Raw genomic sequence first — 14,813 nt, forward strand, 5'->3', positions numbered from 1 at the left:
ACACACACACACACAATCCCCCCCCCAAAAAATCCCCCCCCAAAAACCCCACAATAGTGGTTAAGTGTCTTGGTATGTAGTGCTGAGTGGGTGTGGTTGAGCAATTCACAAAGCACAGTGAATTGGCACTACCAAAGTACAGACACAATTGTTGTTAACAATATATGTTTGGCAAGAAATGGAGAAAATAGTAAGTACTATGGAAATAGTAGCTTTACAGAATATGACAAAGAATAAGGTACTTCAGACACACAATCCTCAACCCAAATGTGCTCTTACAAATCCATCAGTGAAGGAGTTACAAAACCAGTGACAGACACAGAAAACAATGCTAAATTTCTCTCCTCTCTTCATAGAATTATAGCTGAGTTGAGCTAGGCCTTCCAGTTACACTCAAAGAAGAAAGAATATTTAATTAAGGAAATCAAGCTGTTAAAGCTAGGATTTATATTATAAGGGGTAAGGTTAGGGTTTTATTGTGGAAGATCTTGAAAGTCAAAATTTAAAAATTTCCTTAAGCTGGAAGTATTGGTACACTTCTGCAATCATAGCACACGAAGATCATCTATTCAAGGTCAGTCTGTGCTCCACAATAACATCTTTTCTCAACAACAGTTATTTTCTCTTTAAAGAAATATCAGGGGACTGGGAATGTGGCTTAGCAGTAGAGTTGCTTGCCTTGCCTGTATGAAGCCCTGGGTTTGATTCCTCAGCACCACGTAAACAGAAAAGGCCAGAAGTGGCCCTGTTACTCAAGCGGTAGAGTGCTAGCCTTGAGCAAAAAGAAGCTCAGGAACAGTGCTCAGTCCCTGAGTTCAAGCCCCAGAACTGGCAAGGGAAAAAAAGTATCAGAGTCAGGTACTGGTGGCTCATGACTGTAACCCTAGCTACTCAGGAGGCTGAGATCTGAGGATCATGATTCGAAGCCAGTGGGGCAGGAAAGTCTGTGAGACTCATCACCAATAAACTACTGTGGCTTGAGTGGTAGAATGCTAGCTTTGAGCCAAAGAAACTCAGGGACAGTGCTCAGACCTTAGTTCAAGCCTCAGAACTGACAAAAAAAAAAAAAAAAAAAAGCATCAGAGTTTTTTTTTTTAATCATAATTTCACTTTTCAAGTCAGGCACTAATATAAAAATGTGATTTTTAAAGAATGATATAGTAGTAAAATAATTTCTACATTAACATATCTGCTATCAATATATTTAGCCATTTAACTCAAGCTCAGGTAACTAAATTTAACTCAAGTAGCTAAATTTACAAAACTCAATATTATTATTACACAAGAACTTGATTTGAGCAAATTAAGCTTACTAAAAAATCAAGAATGCAGGGCTGGGAAGGTGGCTCAGTGGTAGAGCACTTGCCTTGCATGCATGAGGCCCTGGGTTCAATTCCTCAGCACCACATAAGCAAAACGAAAAAAGCCGGAAGTGGTGCTGTGGCTCAAGTGGTAGAGCGCTAGCCTTGAGCTGAAGAGATGAGGGACAGTGTCCAGGCCCAGAGTTCAGGCCCCACGACCGGACCCAAAAAAAAAAAAAAAATCAAGAATGCAAGTAAGATTCAGTATACACTCTGTGAAAAATGACCTATGTAACTCGTGGGCATGGATGGAAGGAGGAAACTGGGGAAACATTACCTGACTTATAAAATGGTAATCCCTTTGTACCTTAAAAACAATAAAATTATATTAAAAGAGTAAGAAGAATGTAAGTAAGAATATACATTTCCTTAAGCACATAGATTGTGTGTATATTCACTTAAACGTATGACCATGGACCTCTGGTTATGGACAATCCAAACATGAAACATGTACACTCACTGTACAGTACCTACTGAAAAAAATGTTTCTGTATTAGATAATCATATATCACCATCAAACATTAGTCACTTTAGGAAGTGGTGCTGTGGCTCCAGTGGTAGAGCGCTAGCCGTGGGCTGAAGAGCTGAGGGACAGTGCCCAGGCCCAGAGTTCAGGCCCCATGACCGGCAAAAAAAAAAAAAATTAGTCACTTTACACTAGGCTCCCACACCTGTCTAACAACCAGATCATCAACCAAGTCAACAACCAAAGCTCATGCAGATAGATTGATTTGTCCATTTTTCTAAAGCATAGGAACTCTATCAAAAGATTCACCAGCATTTATCTTTACAATTATATAATTCACTTAATAACAACAAAGTCTACTGAACATAGGACATACTTTCTTCTAATAGCCTGTTTGAAACATAGTATAAATTTTTGTACCCCAATAAAAGCCATGATACAAAGAAGAGTGGCTGGGAACTTTGTTTTATAATTAGGGTCAGAAAGAGCTAGAAACAAAAGGTCATCATAGCAAATAAAAGAAAGTGGTGCCGGTGCCAGTGGCTCATTCCTGCAATCCTACCAATTCCAGAGACTGAAATCTGAGGATCACAGTTCAAAGCCAGCTCAGGCAGGTAAGTCTGTAAGACTCTCATCTCCAAGTAATTACAAAAAAAGTTGGGTGGAGGGAGCCTAGGGTGAGGTAGGGGAAGGATGGAAGGATGGATAAGAATGTTGAAAATGGGTGACATTGACCAAGATATTTGTATTCATAAACTGCTTTAAAAAAAAAAAAAAAGCAGAAGTAGAGCTATAGCTCAAGTGTAGAGTGCTAGCCTTGCTCATAAAAGCTCAGGAGAGCACCCAGACCCTGAATTCAAACTCTAAGACTGGTACATACACGAAAAAAAAAGTAAACAAAAAAAGTGGTGAGAATTATTATTTTTTCTTTTATTCTTTTGAGTTTTGTTATGTTTTGTTGTCCTGGGAATTGAACTCAGAGCCCCTCACTTTCTAGGCAAGTGCTCCACCACTTAAGCTACTCCCCACAGCCATAAGCTCTTACAGCATGTGGATTTGTTCCTTAAACAGTGTCTCATTTACCCTCATTGAACTACACTCAAACCCACAAAGTACACTGCTAAGTGTGTGCATTTTCCTCATAGATTTCCCCCCTATCAATTAGGTTCAAATCATTTTAGTGTTTAAAGCTGATCTCAGAAAGGAACAGAAAGAATGTCAGTATGCTTTAAGTGATTATTAATTTGTCGTTGATTTGTTGTTGGCTATGGACAGTCACAAAATTAATCCCATGTACAAAATCCAAGCTTCAAGCTTGGAATATAAACATAGCATATACCTCCCACCTCAGGTTAGATTGGTGAATATAGCACAAGGCTAACATGCACAAGGCTCTGGATTCAATTCCCAGCACCAACCAATAAATTTCACATTACTTCTAAGGATTATATACACTAAATGCAAAATAAACTAATGTGAATATTCATGAACATGGTACTGACAACATAATCTTTATGAATACCTTTATTAATCTTTTTTGATGTCTTTATTTCTTTTTAATAAGTTTTTTATTGTAAAAATACTGTATAGAGGGGTTACAGTTACATGGGCAAGGTAATGAGTACATTCCCTATCAAGCATTGCTGCCTCCTCCTTTGTTTTTCCCCTACCATCCCTTCCCTCCCACCTCTACAAATACACTCCCCCCTTATTAATCTTTATATGACCACATTTATCAGACATCTTCTGCAAAGAACCCTTGAGATATTATTTAAACATCACTGGACAACTTTGCTAAAAAAAAAAATCTGAGTCCAAACACATAACAGCTCAAAGACATGAAGTGCTTATCTAACAATGTCTCATTCTGAAAATTAAAATAAAACAACAAAACTCCAACTGGTTTGTTTGACAGGCTATCATTATGTAGTCTAAGCTGGCCTCAATCTTGAGATCCTTCTAACTCAGCCTCCCAAGTTCTGATATTATAGGCATATGTCACCATGTCCAACCCAAACACTAAGTCTGAAGTTAAATCTATTCACCTAGCAGGACACAACACACTACTGCACCAAAAAAAAAGATGACATTCCTATAAATATCTAAAAAGATTTGATTATAAAAGCTCCATAAAGAAGAATGATGATAAATGAATTAATGAAAGGCTAATCACCCAGGAAGGAAGCTAACCTGAACAGTTTGTATTTGTGGTGACTGAATAGCCGATGGCTGTGGTGTCTGAATTACTCCCTGGACCTGCACAGTTTGGCCTGAAGGTAACTGCACTAGAGTCACAGCTGGGGAGCCTCTTCCGGTGCCTGATCCAGCTACAGAAACCTGCAAAAGTGATCATCATTGAGGATTAAAGCTGGACCTTTTGGGCTGTCATTTTTGCTTACTTTTAAGAAGTACCACTCACTAACATGACTGGCCTACGTCTCATTTCTTAGTTTTGCTTTTAAGAGATGACAGACAGGCAGGGGTACTTACCATTAGGAGGTGCTCACTGTCCTGGAGCTGTCATTCTCTGATGTGACAGATACTAAAGAACCCATGCGCCTCACTTTTGGTGCCCATGCTTCGGTGGAGGAGAATGTTCTGGATGTAAAGTTCTAAAGCAGTTAAACTACCTCACTACCACCTCACAGCCACTAACAGTGATGCCTTCCCTTGTGGAGACCAGAGTATGAACTCTCTCTAACATAAGAGAAATTAGAAAGAACTTCAGTATGGTGAATTGTTTTGTAATAAATAAAAGTTTCATATGACAAATCTAGGACTGCTTCAGATGCAAGCTGATACTCTGTCACAATAAGCCAGGTGCTAGTGGTGCATACCTGTAACCCTAGCTATTCAGAAGGCTGAGATATGAGAATAAAGGTTCAAAGCTAGCCTGGGCAGACAAATCCACGAGACTCTTATCTCCAATTAGTTAGCAAAATCGCAGGAAGTAGAGCTGTGGCTCAAGTGGTCAAGCACTAACCTTGAGCAGAAGAGCTCAGGAACAGAGCCTAGTACCTGAATTCAAGCCCTAGGATGAACAAAAAAAAAGTCACAACTGTATGCCTCTTATAATCACAGGAGGAAAAAAATGCACAAACCAAAGAAATTCCTCTTTGGTGGGGGGGGGGGAATTGGGTGGGGTGGCGGCGGGGGGGGGGGGTGGGGGGAGAGGCTGGAAAGGGATGTGAAGGGTAAACAAAGGAGGAGGCTGCAATGCTTGATAAGAAATGTATGCATTAACCTGCCCATGTAATTTTAACCCCTCTGTACAATATGTTCACAAAAAATTAAAATTAAAATTAATTAAAAAAAAGAAATTCCTGATCTAGAGTGTCTTATCTGGAGCTGGAGTGGCTTCTGCCACCCATGATCTTCCTTCCCGGAGGTGGAGCACTGAGCTAGAGAGAGGGGGCCAGAGCATCTCTCAGCACTGAGCAGAGAGGTGCAGTCTTCTCACGGCCCACACAGTTCCCCACCACATGCCCCTCCACACACTCTGTACTCAAAACCTGCAAAGTTCGTTAAGTATTGAATAATTCTGGCTTATATGCCAGTGTAATTTAGGAAGTCTGGTTCAGTTATTCACTTATTCATTGAGAAGCTACCAATTTCTATCTGTATTAGTGGTAGAACTCTGGGATTTTAAATAATTTTTAAGGAAGCCTCTGTGTGTGATCTCACTTTTAAGGAACATCAATGCTATCCAATCTACTAGTACTATAAAGGGCTTAATAATAATTGGGTTTAGTGGTAGAGTGCTTGCCTTGCATGTATGAGGCCCTGGGTTCAATTCCTCAGCACTACATAAGCAGAAAAAGCCGGAAGTGGTGCTGTGGCTCAAGTGGTAGAGCGCTAGCCTTGAGCTGAAGAGCTGAGGGACAGCGCCCAGGCCCAGAGTTCAGGCCCCATGACTGACAAAAAAAATAATAATAATAATTGGGTTTAAGTTGGGTACTGGTGGCTCACACCTGTAATTCTAGCTACTCAGGAGGCTGACAGGAAAGTCCATGAGACTCTTATTTCCAATTAACCACCAAAAGGCTAGAAGTGAAGCTGTGGCTAAAGAGCACCAACCTTGAGTAAAAAAGCTCAAGGGTCGGGCACAGGCCTGGAGTTCAAGCCCTAAAACCAGCACAAAACACAACAACCTCATTTACAAGCCAGGTATGCTGGCATTGCCTATAATGCCAGTATTTGGGGTACAGGCAGGAGTATGGATAGTTCAAGGCTGGCTGGGACTACGTAAAAAGGCCTTGTCTCAAAACTAAAACAACAACAATTAAAAAAAAAACTGGACGGGGCACATGGCTCAAGTGGAAATGTATCTGTCTAGTAATTGTGAGGTCTTGAGTTCAAACCCAATACAGAAAGAAGGAAAGAGGCAGACAGACAGACACACACACACAGAGACAGAGACAGAGAGACAGAGAGACAGAAAGAGAGGCTAGCCTTACAACAAATAACTAAGGTTTATTACTAACATCATTTGCTTGGAAGACAACTTCTATGGAAAACCACAAGCTAAAAATCTGATACCCATGCAAGACTTTGTGCTAAGTATAGGCCTAAGTGTGCACTAAAGTATAGAGTAGATAAAACTAACACCTAGAGAAAAAAGCATACCTAATAGTAAAGACTGGTTGTTCCACTTTAGAGGCTGAGGATATCACAGTAAAGCCTGGACAATAGGAAAGCTTTGTATACAAGTCAGAGCTTGAACCAGGCCTTGATCTGAGCTTGATAACAGCTGGACAGAAAGTGAGCAATGAGGGCAGAGGCCACCATATATATAGCCTTAGAGGCCATTTCAGCCTGCCTATCTCTGTTATCATGAACCTTAAGACTTTAGAGGGAAAGAACAGCAGCCATGTGGAGTAGACTTAGCAACTACAAGATCAAGGGCTGGGAATGTGGCTTAGCAGTAAAGTGCTTGCCTAGCATGCATGAACCCTAGATTCGATTCCTTGGTACCATATAAAGAGAAAAAGCCAGAAGTGGCACTCAAGTGGTAGAGTGTTAGCCTTGAGCAAAAGAAACTCAGAGAAAGTGCCCAGGCCCTGAGTTCAGGCCCCAGGACTGGCAAAACAAAACTACAAGATCAAAAGAAAAAAATGGATTAAGGTCATGTCTGAAGCAGTGGAGCTATAGTGCCTGCCTACAAAGCACAAAATTGGGGGCAGGAGGAAGAGAGACAGAGGCAGAGAGAGACACAGACACAGACACACAGATACAAACACGGACAAGACAGGAGAGGAAGGAGGGAAAGGAGAGACAGAAGGAAGGAAGGAAAAAAGGAAGGAAGGAAGGGAGGGAGGGAGGAAGGAAGGAAGGAAGGAAGGAAGGAAGGAAGGAAGGAAGGAAGGAAAGGATGGATTTCTTATACAAATGTCAACACAAAAGGCAACTTTATAAAAAGATATCCATCTGCCAGGCACTGGTGGTGATACCTGCAATCCTAGCTATTTAAGAGGCTGAGATGTGAGGGTCACAGTCAAAGCCATCCCAGATAGGAAAGTCTCTATAAGACTGATCTCAAATTAACCACCAAAAATACAGAAGCAGAGTTATGACCCATGTGGTAGAGCACTAGTCTTGAGGAAAAAAATCTCAGGGACAACACACACACCCAAGAGTTTAAGCCTCAGGATCGGCACCAAAAACAAACCCACATACAATATCTACCTTGGTGTTGATCAATTACCAAAACATTCCCTGTTCTCCATACAACTAATTCTTAAAAACTATAGTCTTAGGATACTTGTACCCTTAACACTCTAAACAATCTCAGAACACTTTTACTTGCTTCTATAAATCTACTATATTTCCATCTAGTGGAGGCTGATCAGAATTTACTAACCAGATCCTGGCAAGTATGAGCTTCATTTACAGCTTTTGCTCATTCTTGTGGTGAAAACACACCTGCTACAGCAGATTTCAAGCTACTATTAAACAAGCTATTGAAAAAGCCAGGTGCTGGTGGCTCATGCCTGTAATCCTAGCTACTCAGGAGGCTGAGATCTGAGGATCATGGTTCAAAGCCAGCCTGGGAAGGACAGTCTGTGAGACTCTTATCTCCAATAAACCACTAGAAAACCAGAAGTGGTACTGTGGCTCAAGTGGTAGAGCACTTGCCTTGAGCTGAAGAGCACAGGGACAGCGCCCAAGCCCAGAGTTCAAGCCCCATGACTGACAAAAACAACAACAACAAATAAACAAGCTATTGGACACTATGTCAGAAAAAAAAGATGTACATTGCTGCTTCCTGCAAAGCCACTATAAGCATTCTGATTTTCTCTTTTGATAAATGCCATATTAGAAATTAAAATGGAGATTTAAATATTCATTTAGAAATAAATATAAAACCCACTACATACTTACATAAATGACATCTTATTGAAAATAACAATTACATCCTCCAAAACAATTTATTTCAAGTGGCTTTATTTTTATACCTTTACAAAATTCTGTGAATGACTAGCTTAACAAAAGTCAGCCAGAGTCTCTCTCTCTCTCTTGGTCATGGGTCTGAACTCTGGGCCTGGGTGCTGTCCCTCAGTTCTTCAGCTCAAAGCTAGTGCTCTACCACTCCAGCCACAGTGCTACTTAGGGCTTTTTCTGCTTATGTGGTGCTGAGGAATTGAACCCAGGGCCTCATGCTTGCAAGGCAAGCACTCTACCACTGAGCCATCTTCCCAGCCCCTCTTCTTTCTTTCTTTCTTTCTTTCTTTCTTTCTTTCTTTCTTTCTTTCTTTCTTTCTTTCAATCAGTTGTGGGGCTTGAACTTGACCTGCGTGCTGTCCCTAAGCTCTTTTTGCTCAAGGCTAGTGCTCCTACCACTTTTGAGCCACAGTGCCACTTCTGGTTTTCTGGTGGTTAACTGAAGACAAGAGTCTTGTGATTTTCCTGCCCGGGCTGGCTTTGAACCATTATTCTCAGATCTCACCCTCCTGAGTAGCTAGGATTATAGGCATGAGCCACAGGTGCCCATCCGCCAGATTCTTATATTCACTTATACAATGACTCTGTTGAGAGTCTGTGTTCATTGTATAAGAAAATGGGACTATACCTTCAGACATTTTCTTTATTTTGTGCTGGTCCTGAGGCTTGAACACAGGGCCTGAGCACTGTCCCTGAGCCTTTTTTTTTTCAAGACTAGCACTCTACCACTTGAGCCACAGCTCCACTTCCAGCTTTTTGGTGGTTAATTAGAGGTAAGTGTCTCACAGACCTTCCTGCCCTGCCTGGCTGTGAACCATGATCTTCAGATCTAAGCTTCTTGAGTAGCTAGGATTATAGGCAGAAGCCACTGGTGGCTGGCAACATATGATTTTTTTTTTAAGGGGAACATTATAACTTTATCAGAAACACATGGATATATTTCTTTGCCACAGCCGAACATTAACACTTGGCTGTTTGTAAAATCATATTGGTTACATTAAAACCCACTGACTTATTGTGTGCTTTGAATGGATCTTTTACCTACAAAAGATTTTGTAACATCACACAGTAGATATTTGGTGAACATTGCCTTGCTGAATTAAGTAAACCTTCCAAATGCTTCTGGATTTTATCACACAGCTATCATAAATCACATTCCCTATAATCACCAAAGACACCTCATCAGAAAACTATACTGTCAAGATCAAAATGAAAGATGGATACAGTTTTTCTAAAATTCATATTTTCGGGGCTGGGAAGGTGGCTCAGTGGTAGAGTGCTTGCCTTGCATGCATGAGGCCCTGGGTTCGATTTCTCAGCACCACATAAGCAAAAAGAAAAAAGCCAGAAGTGGCGCTGTGGCTCAAGTGGTAGAGTGCTAGCCTTGAGCTGAAGAGCTGAGGGACAGTGTCCAGGCCCAGAGTTCAGGTCCCATGACCGGACCCAAAAAAAAAATAAATAAATAAAATTCATATTTTCCTCTTAAAAGTTCAAATTTTAGAGCTGAACCTGGTGGCTCACCCCCCCCCACCCCCTGTAATCCTAGCTATTCAGGAGGCTGAGATCTAAAGATCACAGTTCAAAGCTAGCCTGACCAGAAAAGTCTGTGAGATTCTTATCGCCAATAAACTACTGAAAAAAGCCAAAAGTGGAGCTCTGGCTCCAGTGACAGAGAGCTAGCCTTCAGCAAAAGCAGTTCAGGGACAGTACCCAGGCCCTTAGTTCAAGCCCCAGGATGGACACCAAATAAAGTTCAAATTTTGGGGCTGGGAAGGTGGCTCAGTGGTAGAGTGCTTGCCTTGCATGCATGAAGCCCTGGGTTCAATTCCTCAGCACCACATAAGAAGAAAAAGCCGGAAGTGGCCCTGAGGCTCAAGTGGTAGAGTGCTAGCCTTGAGCTGAAGAGCTGAAGGACCATGCCCAGGCCCAGAGTTTAGTCCCCATGACCGACCAAAAAAAAAAAAAAAAGTTCAAATTTTATCATTGCTAACAGTTAGTTACAACCTCACTTGACTTGTTTTTAAGAAAAACAATCTGGGCCAGAGGCATGGCTCAAGTGGTAAAGCATCAGCAGAGCAAAAGTGAGGCCCTGAGTCCAAATCCTAGTACCAATGAATGAATAAATACATAGGTTTGGAAACAACACAATGTATCCTACACATTTAGAATTCAGATGGATCTTTTCATTAAAACAAAAAAATGTTTTTGCGACAGGGTCACTCTATGCAGCCAAAGCTGGCACCAAACTAGTAATTCTTCCCATGCAGGGATCACACACACACACACACACACACACACACACACACACACACACGCACACACACACACACACGCGCACACACACACACACACACACACACACCAACTGGGTGCTAGTGGCTCATGCTTATAATCCTAGCTACTCAGAAGTCTGAGATCTGAGATTACAATTAGAAGCCAGCCAATCTATAGGACTCATCTCCAATTAACCACCAAAAAGTCAGAAGTGGAGCTCTAGTTACTCATATGGTAGACTGCCAACCTTAAATAGAGTCAGTTGCCCTGAGTTCAAGCCCCAGTAACAGAAAAAATAAAAAGGAAAAAAGAAACTTATACAATAAAATAATGTATTATAAGTAGATGGTCATTTATACTATTATATTTATATGATAGTATGACAATTACCTTATTTGTAATGTAGTATTCTAAAACAGTTGTAGAAACAGAGATGAATTCTTCCCTGAAAACACTATTCTTACTAGGAGATAAAAATGTTCACTTGATGCTAGGCACCAGTACTGACACCTGTAATCCAAGCTACTCAGGAGACTGAGATCTGAGGATCACAGTTCAAAGCCAGCTGGGAAAGGAACATCTGTGAGCATTAGTCTTGAGCAAAAATGCTCAGGGATGGGCTGGGAAAGTGGCTCAGTGGTAGAGTACTTGCCTTGCATGCATGAGGCCCTGGGTTCGATTCCTCAGCACCACATAAGCAAAAAGAAAAAAGCCGGAAATGGCACTGTGGCTCAAGAGGTAGAGCACTAGCCTTGAGCTGAAGAGCTGAGGGAGGGCGCCCAGGCCCAGAGTTCAGGCCCCACGACCGGACCCAAAAAATAAAAAATAAATGCTCAGGGATGCAAGTGCCTAGTCCTGAACTGAAGCCCCAGGACTATAAAAAAAAAAAAAGCGCACATTGCAGTTAGAAATAAAGAAGTCTTTTTTTGTTAATGTATAAGTGATGTAATTAGATTCTTGTAAGTTTACACCATTATTTTGTAAGGATAAATTCCATTTTTTCTAGCAAAAACATCGCATGTAGCCTTGGAGCTGAGGAATAGCTTTTATTTTGGGTAGAATTTTTCAGTCCACAGGTTTCTGTTCAACCTTGCATTCCTCCATAATGAAGAAGTCTTTCTTAAATAAGTACATCAAATATTTTCCAATACTTATTTGCTCTAAGAATTTTTTAAAATTCCAGTATTGGGAGGCTGAAGCAGGAAGATCACCAGCTAGGCCAGCCTGCAATATATAAAGCCTTGTCTCCCACAAAAAAATAAATAAAATAAAAGGGAGAGGTTGCTGGATGCTGGTGACTCAGGCCTATTCCTAGCTACTTAGGAGGCTGGGATCTGGGGATCACGGCTCAAAGCCAACTCAAGGAGGCGAGTCTGTGAAACTCATCTCCAATTAGCCACCAAAAAAATGAACAGGAAGTGGAGCTGTGGCTCAAGTGGTAAAGTGTTAGCCTAGCAAAACTCAGGGACAGCAACCAGGCCCTGCCCTAACACACACACACACACACACACACACACACACACGGTAGAGAATTTTCAATAAGGAAAAATGTCACAGGAATGCACTCCATTTGTGAATTAACTCATTCTCTTATTCTGTCAACAATATTTTCCTAGAAGCTTGCCATGGTTTAGTCTAGAATAGATAGTGAGAGCCTCTGCCCTACTATCAGAGACAGAAAACAGATGGAGAAACAAATAATAATTTGGAGTAGTGCTCAGTCCTGCAAAGAAAAAAAGCAGGCTAAGGGATTGGAGAGTAACTAGACAGGCGAGTAGGGAAGGAGACTGTTAGGGAAAGCCTCACAGAGAAGGGGTTATTTGCAAGAAAAGTGTACAGGAATAGAAGGCAAAAGATATTTAGGAAGACCTAAATATCTCTTTATCACATTCCAATAATCAAGTACTTGACTGATGAGAAAGGCAAGCTAAAAACAGAAAAGGCTATGTTTTAAATGTTTTATAATGAGGCTTTAAGAGTGTGTAGAAAGGGGCTGGGAAATTGGCTCAGTGGTAGAGCATTTGCCTTGCATGCCTGAGGCCCTGGGTTCAATTCCTCAGCACCACATAAGCAAAAAGAAAAACATCCGGAAGTGGCGCTGTGGCTCAAGTGGTAGAGCACTAGCCTTGAGCTGAAGAGCTGAGGGACAGCACCCAGGCCCTGAGTTCAGGCCCCACTACTGGACCCCCCCCCCAAAAAAAAAAAGAGTGTGTAGTAAAAAAATGTAATAGAAGTTTTTAAAAAGTGGGGCTGGGAAGGTGGCTCAGTGGTAGAGTGCTTGCCTTGCATGCATGAGACATGCATGAGGCCCTGGGTTCAATTCCTCAGCACCACATAAGCAAAAAGAAAAAAGCCAGAAGTGGTGCTGTGGCTCAAGTGGTAGAGTGCTAGCCTTGAGCTGAAGAGCTGAGGGACAGCGCCCAGGCCCAGAGTTCAGACCCCACGACCGGACCCCCCACCCCCCAAAAAAAGAAGTTTTAAAAAGGTATAGAATGAGTGGGTACCAATGGCTCATGTCTTTATTCCTAGCTATCCAGGAAACTAAGATCTGAGAATCTCAATTTGAAGACAGCCAGGGCAGACAAACCCAAGAGACTCATCTCATATTAACTACCAAAAACTCAGAAGTGGAGCTATGGCTCATGGGGTAGAACAATAGTCTTGAACACAAAAGCTGAAGGACAGTGCCCAGATCCTGAGTTTAAGCCCTAGTGCCAGCACCAAAAACAAAAACAAAACAAAAAACCCAAAGTATGTAGAATGATCTTACAGTAGATATAATTTACCTTTTGTTCCAGATCCTCTGAAGAATAATCTTCTTCTATGGGATGTCTGAAACATAGGTTATGCTGATGCCACCACATCCACTGAGAACCCTATTACAGACAGTAGTAATCTGAAGAAACAGGTGAAGATGGTACACCTGACAGCCTTATTTGGCTCTGCAACTTTAAAAAAAAAGTCCTAATAATGACACTTAAGACTGGGAAAACCTCACAGTGGAGTAGCACAGCATTTGATCAGCACCTAGTGGGCCAGCTCCAGTCTGTAACTAGGTTTCCTCAGGGTGGAGTTTATGATGTCACAGTGCCCCTGGCAGTGTCACAGAGCTAAGGCCCATGTCCAAGGGACAGTTAATAAAGGAGGGATTAAAATGACATGAATTCACAATATAGCACTCAATTGCCTCAGAGACCAGCATTCCATGCTATCTAGTTTAATGTTGTGGACATTAATGAAACTCATTAATAATCTAAGTCAGATGTTGAAAGCTATCTTAATTCTGTGTATTAGGACACAACTCAAAAAAGGAATCTTTTTAGGGAAAAAAATAGTGTTGAAGTAATGATGCAAATATTTTAAAGTTGAAAACAGTAAACAAACTTATATGATGAATATTTGAATAAAGACATAAGACATCTTATTTAAATGTTCAAAAAATTCATATTTTAGCTGGGCACTGGTGGCTCCTCTCTGTAATCCTAACCACTCAGGAGGCTGAGATCTGAGGATCATGGTTTGAAGCTAGCCCTGGCAGGAATGTCTATGAGACTCTTATCTCCAATTAAGTACCAAAAAGCCAGAAGTAGTGGCTCAAGTGGTAAAATGCTAGCCTTGAGTGAATAAGCTCAGGGAAAAGTGCCCATGCCCTGAGTTTAAGCATCAAGACCAGCCCATGCATGTGCACGCACACATACACATACACATATACATACACATACACACATACACACAATCTCCTATTTTGTTGTGCTAAATGAATACAAAGCAATATGAAAAACGAAAATATAGTAGTGCTTTTTTTTGTTATTATTGTTATTATTGTTTAGGTGCTGAAGATTGATTCAAGGCCTCACATATGCTAGGCAAGGGCTGTATCACTGAGCTAAGTCTCCAGGTCTATTCTGGTGTCTTATTTCATTTTTTCTTTCCTTTTTTCATAGTATGGCTAGCAAACTGCAAAAGCAATGGAGTAAAATTTTACTTAACTTTACCATGAAAATATCAGTTGAAAACATTTAGAAGAGTTAGCTTAAAATAAAATAAATAAAGAGCAGGCGTCAATGACTCACACTTTTAACCCTATTACTCAGGAGGCTGAGATTTGAGGATTGCAGTTCAAAGCCAGCTTGGGCAGTCCCTGTGAGACTCTTATCTCTAATTAACCACTCAGAAACCAGAAATGGAACTGTGGCTCAAAGTGGTAGAGTACAAGGCTTGAACAAAAGAGCTCAGGGGCAGCACCAAGGCTCTGAGCTTAAGTACCACAA

General features: G+C 41.2%; 1 protein-coding gene across 18 annotated transcripts in view; it reads right to left on the bottom strand.

Annotated features, from left to right (window-relative positions):
* Crem (cAMP responsive element modulator) overlaps nt 1-14,813 on the bottom strand; it is a 94,140-nt gene that overhangs the window by 40,288 nt on the left and 39,039 nt on the right. For 2 of the 18 annotated variants that reach the window (XM_069990631.1, XM_069990628.1), the window contains exons 1-2: nt 13,329-13,581; nt 4,018-4,164 (exon numbers count right to left, since the gene is read on the bottom strand). The exons of 7 other annotated variants lie outside the window; for them this stretch is intronic. In XM_069990631.1, the coding sequence (XP_069846732.1) occupies nt 4,018-4,164; nt 13,329-13,406 (225 nt within the window). In that variant the 5' untranslated portion in view covers nt 13,407-13,581. Of the gene's footprint in view, nt 1-4,017; nt 4,165-4,317; nt 4,418-13,328; nt 13,583-14,813 lie in introns of those variants that run through there. 9 more of the 18 variants (XM_069990641.1, XM_069990630.1, XM_069990629.1 and 6 more) reach the window with 8 other exon arrangements.

The sequence above is a fragment of the Dipodomys merriami genome, unplaced genomic scaffold (genome assembly GCF_024711535.1).
Source record: "Dipodomys merriami isolate MVZ:Mamm:240054 unplaced genomic scaffold, mDipMer1.0.p SCAF_4, whole genome shotgun sequence".
NCBI classification, from domain to species: Eukaryota; Metazoa; Chordata; class Mammalia; order Rodentia; family Heteromyidae; genus Dipodomys; species Dipodomys merriami.